The sequence below is a fragment of the Cenococcum geophilum genome (assembly GCF_001692895.1).
Source record: "Cenococcum geophilum 1.58 unplaced genomic scaffold K441scaffold_28, whole genome shotgun sequence".
Classification (NCBI taxonomy): domain Eukaryota; kingdom Fungi; phylum Ascomycota; class Dothideomycetes; order Gloniales; family Gloniaceae; genus Cenococcum; species Cenococcum geophilum.
The window spans coordinates 765,028-781,751 of NW_027137586.1; the positions used below are offsets into that span (position 1 = coordinate 765,028).

Genomic DNA, 16,724 nt, shown 5'->3' on the forward strand with positions numbered 1-16,724 from the left:
ATACTAATTAAGTTATATAGAGGTGCTTATACTGCCCTAATATCGCTTTATTTCTAAACAAAAACTATAAGGATATCCTTATCTGTAACTAATATATTATTACTAACTATAATATTCTCGTCTATCTTAACCTCTTATTTATACTATATATTACTTAATAAAAATTATATTGCTATAAGCTATAGAGAGTATTACTATTTTAAAGGCCTCTTACTCTAGCTTAGTATTAAAGGAATTCTAAATCCTATACGCTACCTCTTCTATTAATATTGTTTATGTATAATAGAAAGCGCCAAACGTCTTTAGCCGCCTACTACTCTAGGGATTTCGCCTAAGGTTTTTAGGGAGATTGGTCTTAGGATTTATAGCTATATAAGGAAGCGCTTATAGGACTATATAAAAAGCAGATACTATTTACTAGCCTTATAGGCCTAATAGTTAACCTATAAATACTTCTATACATAAAGCTTTTCCGCTTACTTATATCGTATTTACTTCTTATAGAGTTAATTAAATATAACAAAACTGCGCTAATAACGATGGCTTAGAAGTTAGTAGGTAAAGTATAATAGGAAATAAATAGCGATAAAAAGAGCTATAAAAATAATTTAATGCCTAACCTCCTTATTCCCTTTTTAGAAGGTGGGGCAATCTACTAAGGTAGTACCCCTCTACGCCCTCCGACTAGTTACTATTACGTTATTACTACCACTAGCTACTTTAGCCTATTAGAAGTATAAGAGATACTATAACTCTCTTTTAATTACGTTTATTTAACTCTATTAAGGCAATAGTTCCTCGCTTTATATTGCTATAACTTTATAGTTTAAAGTCTTAGTCCCCCTTACTTAGCTTTTTAAACTACTAACTCGCCAGGCATAAGTGCGTAGAAACTTTTTCTTTAGCCTAAGCTAGCTACTAGATTAGCTGACTAAGTTGGTTTTATAACTCCCATATAAGGCTTATTACGGCAATTATACTCAATATAAACTGCTTATACTTCGCCTTAATTTTTAATATAGGGGGTAAGGATATTATAGGGTACCTAACCATTATACATAAGTCTAGCCTATAGTTAAGATAACAACTATAATTTAAGTATTAAGGTACAGCACGTATATATCACCTGGTTATATAATTAAGGTTACTATTTCTCCTATCGGCCGTTCCTAGGTGTATTTGCCAATATTTATAGTATAAGTTACTTTATTATCTAGAAAGGCTATATACTATATTGAAGAGATACTAGTAGTACATTCTTTATCTACTACTATTTTACTAAATCTAATAGAAAAGTTTTAAGGCGTATATTTAGTAATATAGATTAATTTCTAGGCCTAAAAGAGTATAAAACGGATAACCTATAAATGTATTAGTGTTCTATTCTATTAATTTTAAGAGTATTAAAACTCCTACATCGTTAATAATAATATCCTCCCTAATTATATCGCTTTTAAATATATTCTTAATGACCCCTTTTAAGTAAAGAGCGCCTTCGGATTATAAAGTGCGTATAGCCTCGTTTAGATTAGCCAGGAGGAAGAGCGTCTATCCGATCGTTTATACTTATATACTTTAGGTATTTATTCTTTAATCGTTAATCTGCTAATGCTAGTTAGAGAGTAAGAAGCTATTTTAGTAGGGCGTAGTTGAGTTATATATAACATTGGAGCAGTTTTTTAAAAGTTATAGAATTTTAATATAACCCTTCCGTTCTATAAAAGCGTAGGAAGAGATAGCTAGAGGATAAGACGTTGCTACAGAAGGCATATTGTATAATTACCTTTCTTTATTAAATGTAAAGGGACTATATATAACCTCTGTAACCTAATAGCGGATAGAGAAAAAAAAAAGGAAAGAAGAGGAATAAAGGATAAGAAGTAGGACGGAAAGGAAAAGTATTTTCTAAATAAACCTATACTTAAAGTTTCTTAAAGGGAGTAAGGCTATAGGCGCGCTTGCTAAGCCTGCCGCTAAGCTCCTAACTAGTTAAGCAGCGAAGTGTATATATATAACTAGTAATAACTTACCCAGTAAAATGCCTTCCTTAAATTAGAATAGGTGCTAATAGCTAATATAAGAATATAATATCTAAATAAAAGTGCAAACTATTAAGAAATAAAGACATTATTCTTGTTAACTTAACGACGTATTTATAATATAAAGAAAGGATAGAACATATAATAACTAATCTTAGGTTAACTAAGAATAGCCACATATAGATGTCTAAATATTTAAGCTATAAGTTGCCTTTTTTGCGTTAAAATAGGCGCCATAGTCGCAAATTTATAACTTAAGTGGCAGTTTTAATATAGACTTAAGAACAGGTCCGCACGATACAATTAGTATAAGTATTAAGTTTAAAGTCTGCCTAAGTTAAAAGCATTATATTCTTCACTACTTTGCTAATTTAATTCCTCTAGGAAGATAGAAGCCGATAGGATTAAACTAGAGTTCTAAACACAAAGGTATAAATAATTACCCGCTAGAACGGAGCAAGCCTAAATTCGCCTAGTAAACGCCGTAGACTATTACGTAGAACACCTTATTTTAACATCTCCCCGCCTCTTAATCTAAAATAGAGATTAAAATTACTCTAATAGTTAGAAGCGTCTTTTATAACAATAAATGTAAAATTATATAAATTACAACTAATTATATGCCCTAAAGCCACTTTATTAACACTATTTCGCTAATACTCCATAGCTGGCCTTAAGAAGAGCACTTTAACTAAACGAAGCTTAGTTCTGGAAATTCTGCTAATATAATAGGTGCTCTCTTAACTAAACCAGTTTTATTCCTATCTACTATTAAAACTCCTCTATAGGTAGCCTACCTGCCTACTTTTAGTAGTTAGGACAATCTATACGCAGCTTCTAGTTAAGCCTCTATGCTTATTTAGTGGCTATCTTCTTTAATATACCTTACCCTCTAATTTTAGTGTATATGAAGCCAAAAGGGCTAATAGTTATCTTACTACTACTGCCTCCAGTTCTATGGCATCAATATTATTATCCAAAAACAGTTCTAAACGTTCTTCCGGTATATATTTAAATATCGCTAAGTATATAGTATTGGCGAAGTTAAGCAGGTCTAAGCGTGGCAAAACCGTAAATAAATCTTCATTAAGTATACAAACCTACTAATATAATTTCACAAATATAAACCCCTAATCTTTTTTAAAATTAGAAAGTATTATCATAGGAAATATCTAGTATATATCTAGTCTAGGGCGATATTTAAGATCTGTTTTAGAACAACGTTAAGTCCTTTATAGATAATTAAAGATGTAAAGTATTAGGTTAAGGAATATACGTGCGAAAGGGTTTAAAGTGTAAAGGTTGAGATTTAAGGTTAGATAATCTGGTTTAGGACAATAGATAAAGAAAATAAGTAAATTTAGGGCTAGTTAAAGATAGCGGTCCTAAAGTCTTTTAGGAGGTATTAAAGTGTAATATTAATCCTCCTATTTAGTTAGGTAGTAGGGAGAAGGAGCTAGAGTAGTAGAGTATAATAGATCCTATTTACTTTAATCATAGGTAGAAGGTAAAGATAGATCCCTGTCCTTAGTCTAAAGGAGCCTAGGAGTATAAATAAAATAATTAGTTAAATATATAGGCTGTTTCTAATCCTCTAAAATAGGATAATAAACTATTTAGAAAGAGTACTATCTAAATTAAGCGTAAAGTAAAGGAAAGTTAGAATGTAGTAACTAAGAGCAAAACGCCCTATGTATATAATCTTTATATATATTTAGAGCAGTTAAGGAGCTAGTATAAGACCACAAAATCAGTTAGTGACTATAACTTCTTTTGTCCTAGGTTAGGGAGAGAGATAATTCCTACGCGTAAATATAAATTAACTATAAAGGGCTGCTCTAGACTTAGAATATAAGGCGAGTTTCACTCGTATATATATATGTAAGTCGAAACCCACTAATAGGATGGGCTATAGCAACCTTTAAGAAGCAAGCGGTCCGATTATACCTATAGGTAAAAATAGTTTTAATTTATTAAGCCCTCTTTACGCATATATGTTCAAGTCGTTTACGTATATATATTTAAGTTATTTATAAATATATATTTAAGTCGTTTGTGTATATATACGCAAGTTGCGAATTATTAATAGGATAGGCTACAGCAAATAATTTTAATTCGTTAAGTCCTCTTTACGTATATATATATAAGTTTAATAGAGCCACTAACGCCTCCTATATACAGATCTTCCAGCAGGATCTATATTCCGCCTTAGGGCTAATTTCCACTTTTATATTATCTAATAGTTCTTAAGTCAATTATAAACGATATACTAAATGTGGCAATTTATACATTATATCAATAAAGTATAGAGAGAGCCAATATATAGCTAGTTTCGCCCAGTAATGCTAAGCATCTACAGTTACCTTCTTATTGCCCTAATTTCCTCCCTACATTTATCTCCTTATAGCTCTTAAACTGTGTTCTAATTTGCCTTATCTACTAGCTATTTACTCTTCGGTATAGATTGCTTTATTTTAATCTCTAGCTTATTTACGCCGGCTATTAATTCCTTTATCCATTATATCTAGCCACCTATTATACTGGCTTCTAAATTAGACTAAGATTTTAGCTATAGCACCTTAGTTAAGGAATCTCGCCTAGAAATTGGTATTATATTATCCGTCAAGATAGATTTAGAGAAAGCTATTCTTATACTAATCCTATCTAATAAGACTATAAGCCTAGTAAATAAAAGTTCTTCCCATCCCTTTATTAGTTGACTATTATATCTAGAAGGTTACTAAAGAGTACCTTAACCCAATAACTTCTCCTAACTTTAGTGTGAACTTCTTTAAGTTAATAGCATAAACAAATATAATGCGGGGCATGCTAGTTATAGAATAATGCACTTTTTTACCCTAGAGGAACGGCATTTATTCTATAATATTGTAAAGGAAAATAAATCCTAATCACTAGAGCACTTTCTCTGCTTAGATAAGTTTTATTTATCGCTATTTAATATTACTAAGACTACTAAACTTTAAGTAAGTTTAATCTTAAATACACTATAGCTACTTTAATTTAGCTATAGGAGAAAGCGAAAATAATTCTATTAAGCTAGCGCGAATATATTAGGGAAAAGGGTATAGAGAATATTGGGCTGTTATAGGCACCGGAAATTATAATATGGTGATTTAACTGGGCAGGTTATAGCGTTTATATTTATAGTAACTGCTTTTTATACTATTTAGTAAAGTATTTAGTAATAGATTCTGGTATGCAATTACAATGAAATCTTTATACCCCTAAATTAGTTAGCTTACGCTATTATAGAGTATCTAGTCTATATAGCCAGATAATCTAAAATTAGTACCCCTGCGGCAGATAAAAATCCATACTACTAACGTTTTTGCTTTAATTCAGCCGCTTAGTAGCCTATTAGTTAGTGAATATATTTATAAAACAACTCTTATCTCTACTCTAATATTCTACAACTATCCCTCTTTCTTATAGTTAATACTTAACTAACTTAAAGCCTAAAAAATAGATATCAGAAGTTTAATTTGCCTAGTTATACTACTATAATCGCCTAAAAGATTAACGCTACCAAAGGCTTTAATATCAATCTCCCTACCCTTAATACTACCAATTAACTTCGTAATACTAGATACTCGGCGGATATATATGTTAATAGTTCGTACTACTAATACTCCCTAGTTAATTAATTACTCTACTAATACTTAATATAGCATAATACGGCCAGGTCTTATTTTAATAGCCGTAACCCTATTATAGGTTCACTACCTTTAAGATTAGAGTATTTACTATTACCGGACTTAGGGGTTTTAGAATTAGTTAGTCTTATACTAATATATCCTTAGAAAACATATATATAGATAGTTTATACTATTAATGCTCCCTCTTTAATTACTTTACTAATACCTAATAGAGTAGAATATAGCTAGCTTCTATCCTAATAGCTATAACTCTAATATAGACTTACTGCCTTTAAGATTAAAGTCTTTACCTTCATTAGCCTTAACTAATTTAAAATTAGTTAACCTCGCGCTAATATACCCTTAACAAACACACGCGTTAATAGTTTATACTGCCAGTACTTATTTAATTCTTACTCTACTAATACCTAATACAGCATAATACGGCTAGATATTCTCCTAAGAGCAGTAAGCCTTCTACTAACAGGAATGTAACGCTTATCTCCTCTCTCACTATTAGCAAGCCGTCTATAGATACTTCTTCGCGAAGTTATCTAGGCGGAAAGAAGCGTCGCGATAATGCTTGCTATATATGACTGGATAAACAAAGAAAGGGAGAAATATAGGAGAAGATTGTAGAGTTTTATCTAGACACAATTGTAACGAATTATAAGAATCATTATCTAAATAAGTATGACCTTTTATTATCGCCAGGACTTAGTAACCCTAGCGTTATAACTAGTAGGGAATCTAGCGTTACTAGTAATATATTAAGTATTTCCTTAAATAAGTTAATACGTCTACACTCTTTCCGTTCATTCTATTATTCTTTCCTTTATATATATTTAACTAAAAGTTCCTAAAATGCTTTAGAATGTTAAAGTAGAAGAATACCTTAAAAATAAACTTATTAAAATGGATAGTTAATAAAGGGTTTAGTTGGGATTAAATTGCGTAAAAGCTGGGGTTAATAAAGAATAATTATTAGCTAGAGTACTGTTATGCCACCTTTAGCAATTAAAGGCCTAGTATAATATAGTTAAATAATTAAGATATAGACCTGTTAAATTTAAGAGCAAGCTTAGTTGGATTTAAATTAATCGCTATAATACTTAAGTTATATACACTACTCTAATATATATTAAGATATAAATTATATATACCCTACCTTGCTAGCTCTAAAGTATCTTACTTATTACTATTATAGTTTATACAGCAGCAATAATCTCAAAATTGATCGGCCTCTTCCCCCTAGTCTATGCCTTTTGGGCTGCTCTAATCTTCCCTTAAAAGGCATATACTGGATATATAAGGAAGATAAAATCCTTATCTCTGTAAAAGGTAACCTATATAACGAGGTTGCCATTGTAAAAAAGTTCCTAGGTAGGATAGAAACTATATATCGCCTTTAATATAACTACCTTAAAAGAGTAGAGCACTACCTAAGCTAAATACTACTATTACTAACATCTAGCACTAAATCTAGCACTACTAGCAGCGAGCAACCCAATTTCATCAGCAGCAATTATAGGAAAACTCCCACTCTGCTTAAATGCCGCTAACTCTATATCCTATTCTTCTATATCCCTACTTTTGCGGATAATATTAAGCTATAACGCTAGGGCTATAATTTTAAGTAGATAGATACTAAAAAGGCCCTTCTTTTAAAATTAGGCGGTGTTAATCCGGAATGGTCATATATTACAATAATGTTTTAAAGAAGATTGGGACTTTTATATAAGAGAGAGTATTACAGATTAGCCTCCGCTAAAAAGGCATAGGGACTAAATTAGGATCCTTTATAGATAAAAAAATACTAAATTAAGGGGAGTAAACTTGGGATAGGAAGCTATAGGAGTGGCTCTAAAAAGATTATCATAGGCATATAAGCAAAGTTTAATAAGCTATAAATTAGCCATTAAGAATTATATATCTATTGATTTAAATAAAGCTCGTACTATAGTAACCCTATAGGATATCACAGCCTACTTAAGCAGAAAGTGGCTTTTTTAAACCTATATATACGCCTTATAACCCTAGGCGTTGTATAATATTATAGTAGGTATAAACAAGTAGCGTCGGCTAGTCATTTACTATATTTAGCAGCCTACACCTTATATACTGCTTTGCCTAGCCATCTACTAGCCTTCCGCCGTATATAAATAGCCATCCTCCTACCTTTTAAGAGCGGGACACTTCTTATTTAGCCTCTTACCTAGCTTAATAAATACCGACCCAACACAGCGCAGAAAGCCCTTTAATAACTATAATGCCTATATAACAGTAAGAAGCCACCAGCGAATTGAATTTAGAATAACTAAAGACAATATATACTCCCGATTTAGTCCCTAGCTTAACTTATTATATACTAACCTCTAATATATATATAAAGGGAGGCCTACCTTCCCTAGTTATACCACTTAAGATATAGTAAGAGAAGAAATCAAATATAGAGGAAAAGGTAAGAAAGTAAGTATAACTTTTGTAATGTATATTCTAATCTATAAAGGCTAAGAGAAATGTCTAGGATATTGTTTTTATAGAAGAGCCTAATAAGAATATTGTATATATTAAAGACCACTTAAGACGCTAAAAACTTACTAACTACCTAGAACTAGGGAGGAAAGTGTAAAAAAGGCCGCTAAACTAACCTTACTGCACCTCTACCTCTATCTCCCCTACTTTAGAGTTATATAAAGAGTATAGTAGAGCAAATAATTAATCTAGTTTAAATTTCGTTAGAGAAACAGGTAGCTAAAATTAAGGACGGGATAGTGAAGTAGGTAACTATACTAAAGGATATTATATAGAACTAGTGCGATAAACTTAGAAAGGGGACGGAAAAGCAGATTGCTATACTAAAGGACGCTATAGGGAGAGAGTATGAGGAGGTTAAAAAGGGAATGGAAAAGAAGCTTAAAATACTAAAAAATGCCTAAGACGTTTAGCTTAAAGCTTTTAAGGATATAATAAGATAGGGTGAGAACCTGCTAAGGTAGACTAGTAATTAGACTTACTTTTTAGTAAATTCTAGTAGAATATGCTCTCCTAAAATTTAGATATTTATTAAACGTTAGGCTTTATAACTTTATACTAGTAATCTCTATCTTCCCTAATGGCATTTACGATATATTACTCTCTTTAATAGATTAGATATTAACATTTAAGCGGTCTTTATTTATATCTCTTTGCTATTAGGCCATTTTATAGCTTAAGCGTAGTATTATATATATACGATATTACGTATACTCAGTTGAATAGACAGTGCATGCCTCCTACTAAAGAAATCCCTTTTACTTTCCTGTTTCTCGGTTCCTATTCTAAATTTCTATTTTCGGTTTCCTAAATCCTAAATCCTAACTTTAAAACATCCTTTTATATTTAATGCTTAGTAAAAATAAGTAACAATGGCCTAATAGAATAAATACCTTTTACGCCACCTCTTCTTCTATAGATATATTTTAAATCTTTCTATAGTAAAGGGTAATCTACCTTATACTTACTAGGTTGAGTTATAGGCCTTATATCCTTAAATATACTTTAATACTACTATACAGCTAGCTACTTAGACAGTAAGCCTTCTACTACTGTATTTCTATTACTTATTTAGATTCCACTACTATAGAGCTAATATACATATCTCTCTTTATCTAGAAATACCACTACTTATGTTAATAAACGAATTACTACAGCGCTCTAAAAGTTTAGCGTTATTATAGGCCGTGGAATATAGACAAGAAGCGGATTTTTGCATTTTACTAGAAGCAGGAGCTAATATCTAAGTGACAGATAATTTCGGTTAGACGCCGCTATTACTAGCTATAAGTAACGGGTATAAGGCGATAGTAAAGCTACTTTTTATACGGGATAATATTGATCTAAACTCTAAGGATAAATATAGGGCTATGCTACTATTATTAGCTGCAGAATATAGAAGTAAGGTAGTAGTAGAGCTACTGCTTATATAGGATAACGTTAATCCAGATCTTAAGAGCGCTCTTAGAGATATATTACTATTATAGGCCGCGATAAACGGGCATAAGGGGGTAGTAAAGCTACTACTAGCGTAGGATGGTGTTAGCCTAAACCCTAAGGGCTTCCGCAATTAAATACCGCTATTAGTAGCTGCGGAATGTAGGTATAAAGTAGTAGTAAAACTACTACTAATAAAGGACGGTATTAGCCTAGATTTTACTAATATTAAAGGTCAGACTTCGCTCTTATGGGCTGCAGAAAGTAGATAAGAGGGGATAGTAAAGCTGCTACTTATATAGAAAGGCGTTAACTCTAACTCTAAGGATAGTAATAGTTAGATACCGCTCTTATAGGCTACTTAATAGGCATATAAGACTATAGTAAAACTATTACTTAAGGATAGCGTCGACGTGAAATCTAAGGATAAATATAGTAAAGCGCCATTGTGGTAGGCAGCGGAGGGCTAGCATAAGATAAAAGAAATATATTTATTAAACACACGGCTAGTAGGGCTTATAGATAAGGTATATAAGCTAGTAGTTTAGCTACTATTTAGAAAGGATAATAATATAGATTTTAATACTATATATACTTAAGTTTTCTATAAATTAGAAGACTAGTTACTAAGAAAGATTAAAGACTGCGGCTAACTTCCTTATACTAAGTAAACTGTTATTACTAACTCCAATATCATCCTCTCTTTATTTATCTTCGTGCCGGCTCCTCCTAATTTCACATCGCCATTAAGTTACGGGGGCGTAGCCTCATCTAAAAGATATCTGGCGATCTCTTAGCAGTCCCCATAAATCGCGTAGTTAATTAGGCCATGAAATTTTGCCCCTAATCCGCATAATAGGGGTTCTTTATTCACCTATATAACGGGATTACGTCTATTTCTAGTTTTCGCCGCCTTATAAAGGCGCGTAGCTAGCTAAAATGCACTTAGTTTTTTTAACTAAGTGCCTATAATTAGAACAAGATCTAGAACTTAATATTTAGCATTTTAAGACACAGCTATAATTGCGTCCTTGTTCTAATTGTCAATTTCTTTATTAAGAAGTATATCGGGCTAAAGCACGCTAATACCTTTAGACCGTTTCCCTTTGCTTTATTAGTCTATATCTCTTTTAATATACTTAGGGCAAGCTAATAGTTCCGATCCCTAAAAGTACTTTAGGTTAAAGGTTAAGCGCTATTTATACTTATAGTAGATTATCCTATCTAGTTAACCGTAGAGTTCTACTATTTTTAACTAGGGGTCCTTTTTAGTTAGAGGAGAGTCTAAAGATAATGACTAGAATTTATTATAAAGTCCATTAATATTCTGCGTAAAGTATTAAAGGATACGCTTGTCATTTTCGTTTATAAGCCGGTAGAAGTTAGTAGGCATAGTATAAAAAGCTAACTTATTTATAATGCAAAAGCCCCTATACATATTTTAAGTTAAATAATTGTTATTATAATTATTAATATTAAATAGGCTACGTCTAGACTAGTGCCTAGAAAATATAAGGTTTTAAAGGGTATAAACAACATTTTTGTACTTAAGTTAGTGGGAGTCAGTAGGAATAGCATAAGAAGCTTTCTCGTTCGTGATGCAAACATCACTATATATATTTTTAGTAGAATTATTATTATCGCAATTACTAATCTTAAACGGGCTATATCTAGATTAGTACCTATAAAGTATATAAAAGTCAGGAACTATAAGTATTAAGAGTTAGAAAAGTGGCTCTTTATAGTTTCTAATATACAAGACTTACTTTTCGCAGCTACTAAAATACTAGCACCACTTAAGATAATAATCTTCTTCTTTACTATAAACACCTCCTTAAAATTCTTAAGCAAGATCTCTTTAATGGATTTTGGTTTAGAATAAGGCTTGCTATCTTTAGTAAAATATAGTTATCTTTTAAGGAGAATTTATTTAGGTATTTTGGTTTAGATAAATTAACTATATAAAGATAGAAGTAAGAACAAAAGGTATATAAAGTAGATAGTAGGGGTACTAGTAGTTATACTTTATTTTACACTAATAGAGATACTAAAGAGGGGTAAGTTAGTATAAGGTAGATACGAAGTGTATTTTAGGAATAGAGCTTCGCTATAATCCTATTACACACCCTATGGTCTAATTAATACTATTATAATATATAATAGGCCGTCTAAGTAAAACCGTTTAAGGGGTACTGCATAAACCGGCAAGGTAGAGCATAAATAACCTTACTATAATCGCCTTAGTTACCTAGATATCTATAAGTAGTAGGCGCTAATTAGGGGTTATCTACTAAGCAGAACCTTAGGTAAGCGCAGTAGTTTCGTTTAAATAAGCAGGTTAGTGTTTCGTGCTAGGGCCTTAGGTATATAAGTAGATGATTTTAATAGCAAAGCTTAAGAATATTGAAAGTGAGAAGGCTAAACAGGCTTACGGCGGTTTAAGCTATTTGCTGCGGTACAGTATCCTAAGCCTTACTTATTCCAGTTATTTTACTTTATTTTAAAATTAATGGCCTATTATCTACAAATCTAGTATATAGGCTGAATATTTAGGACTTAGCGTTACTAAGGGTTCTTAGACTAAGGTAATATAGCACTTTAGTGACCCATTAGCTCTATTAGAACATCTACCTTTCTAAGATTAGAATTTATACAATTGCAGCGAATAAAGATGAGGCAGATCCACAGCACTACCTTTTAGGGTATTATCTTAAGTCTTACGTAAAGGTTAGCTTTCTAAACATAAATAGGCATCCCCTAGGCCCTTTAGTTAAAGAAATTATCCTACACTAAGATGTTAAAAAGACAGCATATCTACTCTTAATGGCTTTTATTTACGGCTTTATTAACATTACCCTTTTAGGGGATCCTGTTTTCGGCTTAACCCCAGCAGAAATCTTTAAGAATTCTATAGTCAATAACTAGGTAAGAAGTACGGCATTTCTAAATGACTTAAAAGGACTAGTCCTAAGCTAAATAACGGTAAAATTAGAGTAAAGCATAATTATAGGCACCTAGTTTATAGCGATTAATAGTATAACTAGAACCAAAGAGGACTTAATTAATAAATCTAGCTAGGTGCTTAATTTCGAAGGACAATATAGTAGAATTAACGAGAATTCGCCTTTAATTAATGACGAAGCTATAAATAACGCCGAATTCCTTACCTAAGTTGAGGGTGCATTTCTAGATAAAGGTATATTCTTATATCTTCTTTTTTATAGAAAATTGGAATCTTAAACCGCTAACTACTCTTTTTTAGAGAGAAGTAGTATTTAAGAAGAATCCGAACTTTTAGGAGCAAGGTATAAAGATATATCGTTTACTATGGTGTTAAATTAACCTATAGATTAACCTACAGATAATAACTATAGAAGGATTGCTTATAAATATAAATCTGCTTTCCCTTATAAGCGAAAATCTACTTCACTTTATAAGTAGAGGTTGGCTATACAGCGTAAGCAAAAAGCTATCCCGCCTCATAAGAATACTCCTATTATACCTTAAAGATCTACTAGAAAAAGTAAGCGTATAGCGATAAACCTCTTTAGGTAAATATAGTACGGATATAAACCTAACTTAGGTGCCTTAACGGATAAGATAGACTTAAAATAGATTAAAATATAGATAAAGTAGCCGGCATTAATAAAGGTAATAAAAGGTGAAGAGAATTATATTTTGTAAACTAAGATATAAAAGTTTAAAGAGATTTTAGAATCAGAGATAGAGTAAGCGTACTTAGCTAAGATAGAACCTCTAGAGGTATAGGAATATATATATTAAATCTAATAGGTATAGAGGCGTATTCTATTAGGTTATAAGGGAAGAGATAAGATTAAGAGCTATAGGGATGTCCTTAATAATTTATGTAATTATTTAGATATATTCTACTTCTGGAGCTTATAACGGTAATAGTAAGTAGGGTTATTCTATATAAAGAACTAAAATATATCTATTATACTTTTAAGGCTATTAGAGCTAGGGTTAAATGATATTTATTTATAGTTAATATAGCATTACATATAAGTAAACCTATGTTAATTAATGTTGGCCTAAGTGCGTTGCGATTGCTATTATTAATCTAATAGATATATTTACTAAAACTAATCGTATAGGTTCGCCCTTTAATTACAACTTATCTTAATAGGATATTATTTACATCGCGAGACTAAACGCGTTAGGAGTACCTTATAGAAACGGATAAAGAAAGCTAATACTATTTTAATAAGTAATATATGCTATAACACTTACCTAATCCACCTAAAACGTATTATAATTGCCGCTACTACCTATAATGCTTACTAAAGAACATGATATAGCGCGTTAACCAGCGCACTGCCTTAGTTAGATAAGTATAGCCCTTATAAGAAGGATAAGGGGTAATACTATTAAAGAGCAGCTATGCCATTTAGCGCGCTTTAGGGAATTATAAAGCTAGCGGTTTAGTCCCTAAAACAGTTATAAGGTGTTACTATTATAGAGAAAGGGAGAAAGGTAGGATCCGTAAAGTTTAAGGTTGCCTTATATAACGCGTTTCGCAAATTAAATAATCTATATAGCTCTATCAGTATAGCTCTAAGAGTTTTTAATATTAAAACGTACTAGAAATCTAGTTTATCTCCTACATTTACCTACGTAATAGGATTTATTAGGCATAGGAGGGAATTTTTAAAGGAAAGGAGAATTTAGCCCAAAGATAGGGCAGGAAGGAGAAGGAATATAATTCTGATTATATTTACACTATACTATACTCTTAGTTTAGAGGGATTCTCTAGCTTAAATACGCGGGCCTATTGTCTATATATCTAAATCGGGATTTAGTTTTACGGATCCTAAAATATAAAACTTATACGTATATAATGGCTTATTTTCTAAAACCGTAAAACCGGAACCGGATTTCTAAATCCTAGTTTTTAAATTGCTATTTGGACTTTAATAATAACCTTTTTTTGGCGATAATAGTGTAATATATATATAGTCGACTAAGCGTATATAATACTATTAGCCTTAGAGCTATTACTATTATATCTTATCCTTAACCACTTCATTAAAATTACTTAGAGAAAGATTACGTTATGTTTACGGTGCCAAATAGACGCATTATTAGGAAGATTATAAAATCTACCATATAAGACAAAAATCTTTAAGTTATAGCCGCTGGGAAAGCACTATAGAAAAAAGTAGAAGAACTAGTTTCTATTTTCTCTTAGTATAAAGTAGACTTATTACTAGTAAAGGGAAGAAATAAGATCCGAGTAAACCTTTACCCACCTCCCCCACTACTATATCCTCCGCTACCTCTAATAACCGTTATATAAGAACCGAAACCTTTACCAGTTTCTCTAAGCCTACTATACAGGCTATAAAAACTAACAAATCCGTCTTAATCCACTAAGGATAATCATAGGAGGCAGATGCTATCCCTATATAACAAAGTATGGCCTCTAAACTCTTTTTCGCCAAAACCGTAACTAGAGCTAATCTTATTTAAATCCAATAATAGAAACATATTTAAGGAGGAAGGAGAATCTCAGCCTATCTAGTTCAATATTTCTATTAAACTAAACTTAAAACTTTATAAGGAGAGCTTAGGGGAAATAGGCGAAATGGGCAAAATGGGCAAAATAGTTAAAATGGTCGAAATGGATATAATAGAATATTATATATAAAATTCAAGCCTTTAACTAGATTTTACTATCTAAATGTAAGGTATACTAACTATTTATATAGTACTTAAAAGCGGCTCTCTTAGATATCTCTATAAGGCTCTTAAAGTAATATAGTACTAGGCTTCCTGTTTATATAAAAGATATAAAATAGCTAGGTGCTATTTAATAAGCAGACTTAAAGGAATGGGGTTATAATAGGCCCGGAAGGTATTATAAGGCATTTCCTAGTTCCTATTATAGTAAGGTCTTTCGACTTTAGGCGTAATCAAAAAGGGATATATTTAAAGGTTAAGATCTAGGAAATGAGAACTAGGATTTAGGTTTTAGGAACGGGATTCTAAAAATAGGAAAGTGGTTTTCTATAAGCAAGCGCATTAATCTTTCTAAATCTTAGCATTCTTCTTTTATAACTTTAAAAAGTAGATAGTTTATATAGTACTCTATACATTTAGATTATCTATAAACTATCTCTATATTTATTATTCTCTACCTAAAGTTACTAAATAACTACAAAAGTCTATAAATCATAAGACTAACGCTATAAGAACACCTCTTAAATAGTGGCTTAATCTAAGTAACAAATCTTTAGCCCTATTAGAAATTTCCAGCGAAGCTAAGGACAAGCTTAGAGAACTGTTAGTTGATATAACCTTGCCTATACTTAGGAGAATTACGGAGTTAGTAATTATAGGAAATAATAGAACCTTGGAGCTTTTAGAAGGGAAAGGATAGGCATTAGTAGTAGGAAGTAGAACTAGGGCTGCTTTAATAATAGAGTTTTAAGCATTTTCTATAAACTAGTCTGCCTTGCCTTTAGGGTTTACGCTAAAAACCATGCCGGTATGGCAATAAGACTTACGGAACGTTTGTGCGTAGTAAAACCATTAAAGTTTATTAGTATTTACCTTAAAATCTACAATAAACTTACCGCTTACATTTATAGGATTAAATTAATTAAATCCTATATTGAGGAAGCCGTTCTTCTAGTAAGGGTTTTTAAATTAGCTTTATATTAAAGTGTAATTAAGACCAAGAAAATTAAATTAAAGTACTATCCCAACTAAAACACTAACAGAGTTTGGATTAAAGGCAAGCTATTTAGCAGCTCCAACCAAAATCTACACTACTTAATGTGGTGTAGTTAGTATATAGGCTAGGAATAGGCTATCTAACTAGTAAGTATATTAGAGCGATATCAAATCATTCCATACTATAGTATAATAGAAGTAAATAGTGCTTGCAAAGGTAGTAGCGGCTAGAGAGGATATAATAGTCTAAAAAAAGAATATAGTTTTAGATAGGGATATAAAATAATAGGGAGGTGAGATTATTTAAAGCCTATATAAAAGGTAGGAAGGGCAATAGAAAAAGTATTCTAGATTTAAATT

The 16,724-nt window shown here is 31.4% G+C and overlaps 1 protein-coding gene across 1 annotated transcript; it reads left to right on the forward strand.

The window, feature by feature from the left end:
* Window positions 1-9,498: 9,498 nt before the first annotated feature.
* K441DRAFT_567106 (uncharacterized protein) lies at window positions 9,499-10,122 on the forward strand (the record flags this gene model as incomplete). Its single annotated transcript, XM_067643782.1, has 2 exons — window positions 9,499-9,636; window positions 10,045-10,122. Coding segments are annotated over 2 exons (216 nt in total), but the record flags the coding sequence as incomplete, so codon positions are not given.
* Between the last annotated feature and the right edge of the window lie 6,602 nt (window positions 10,123-16,724).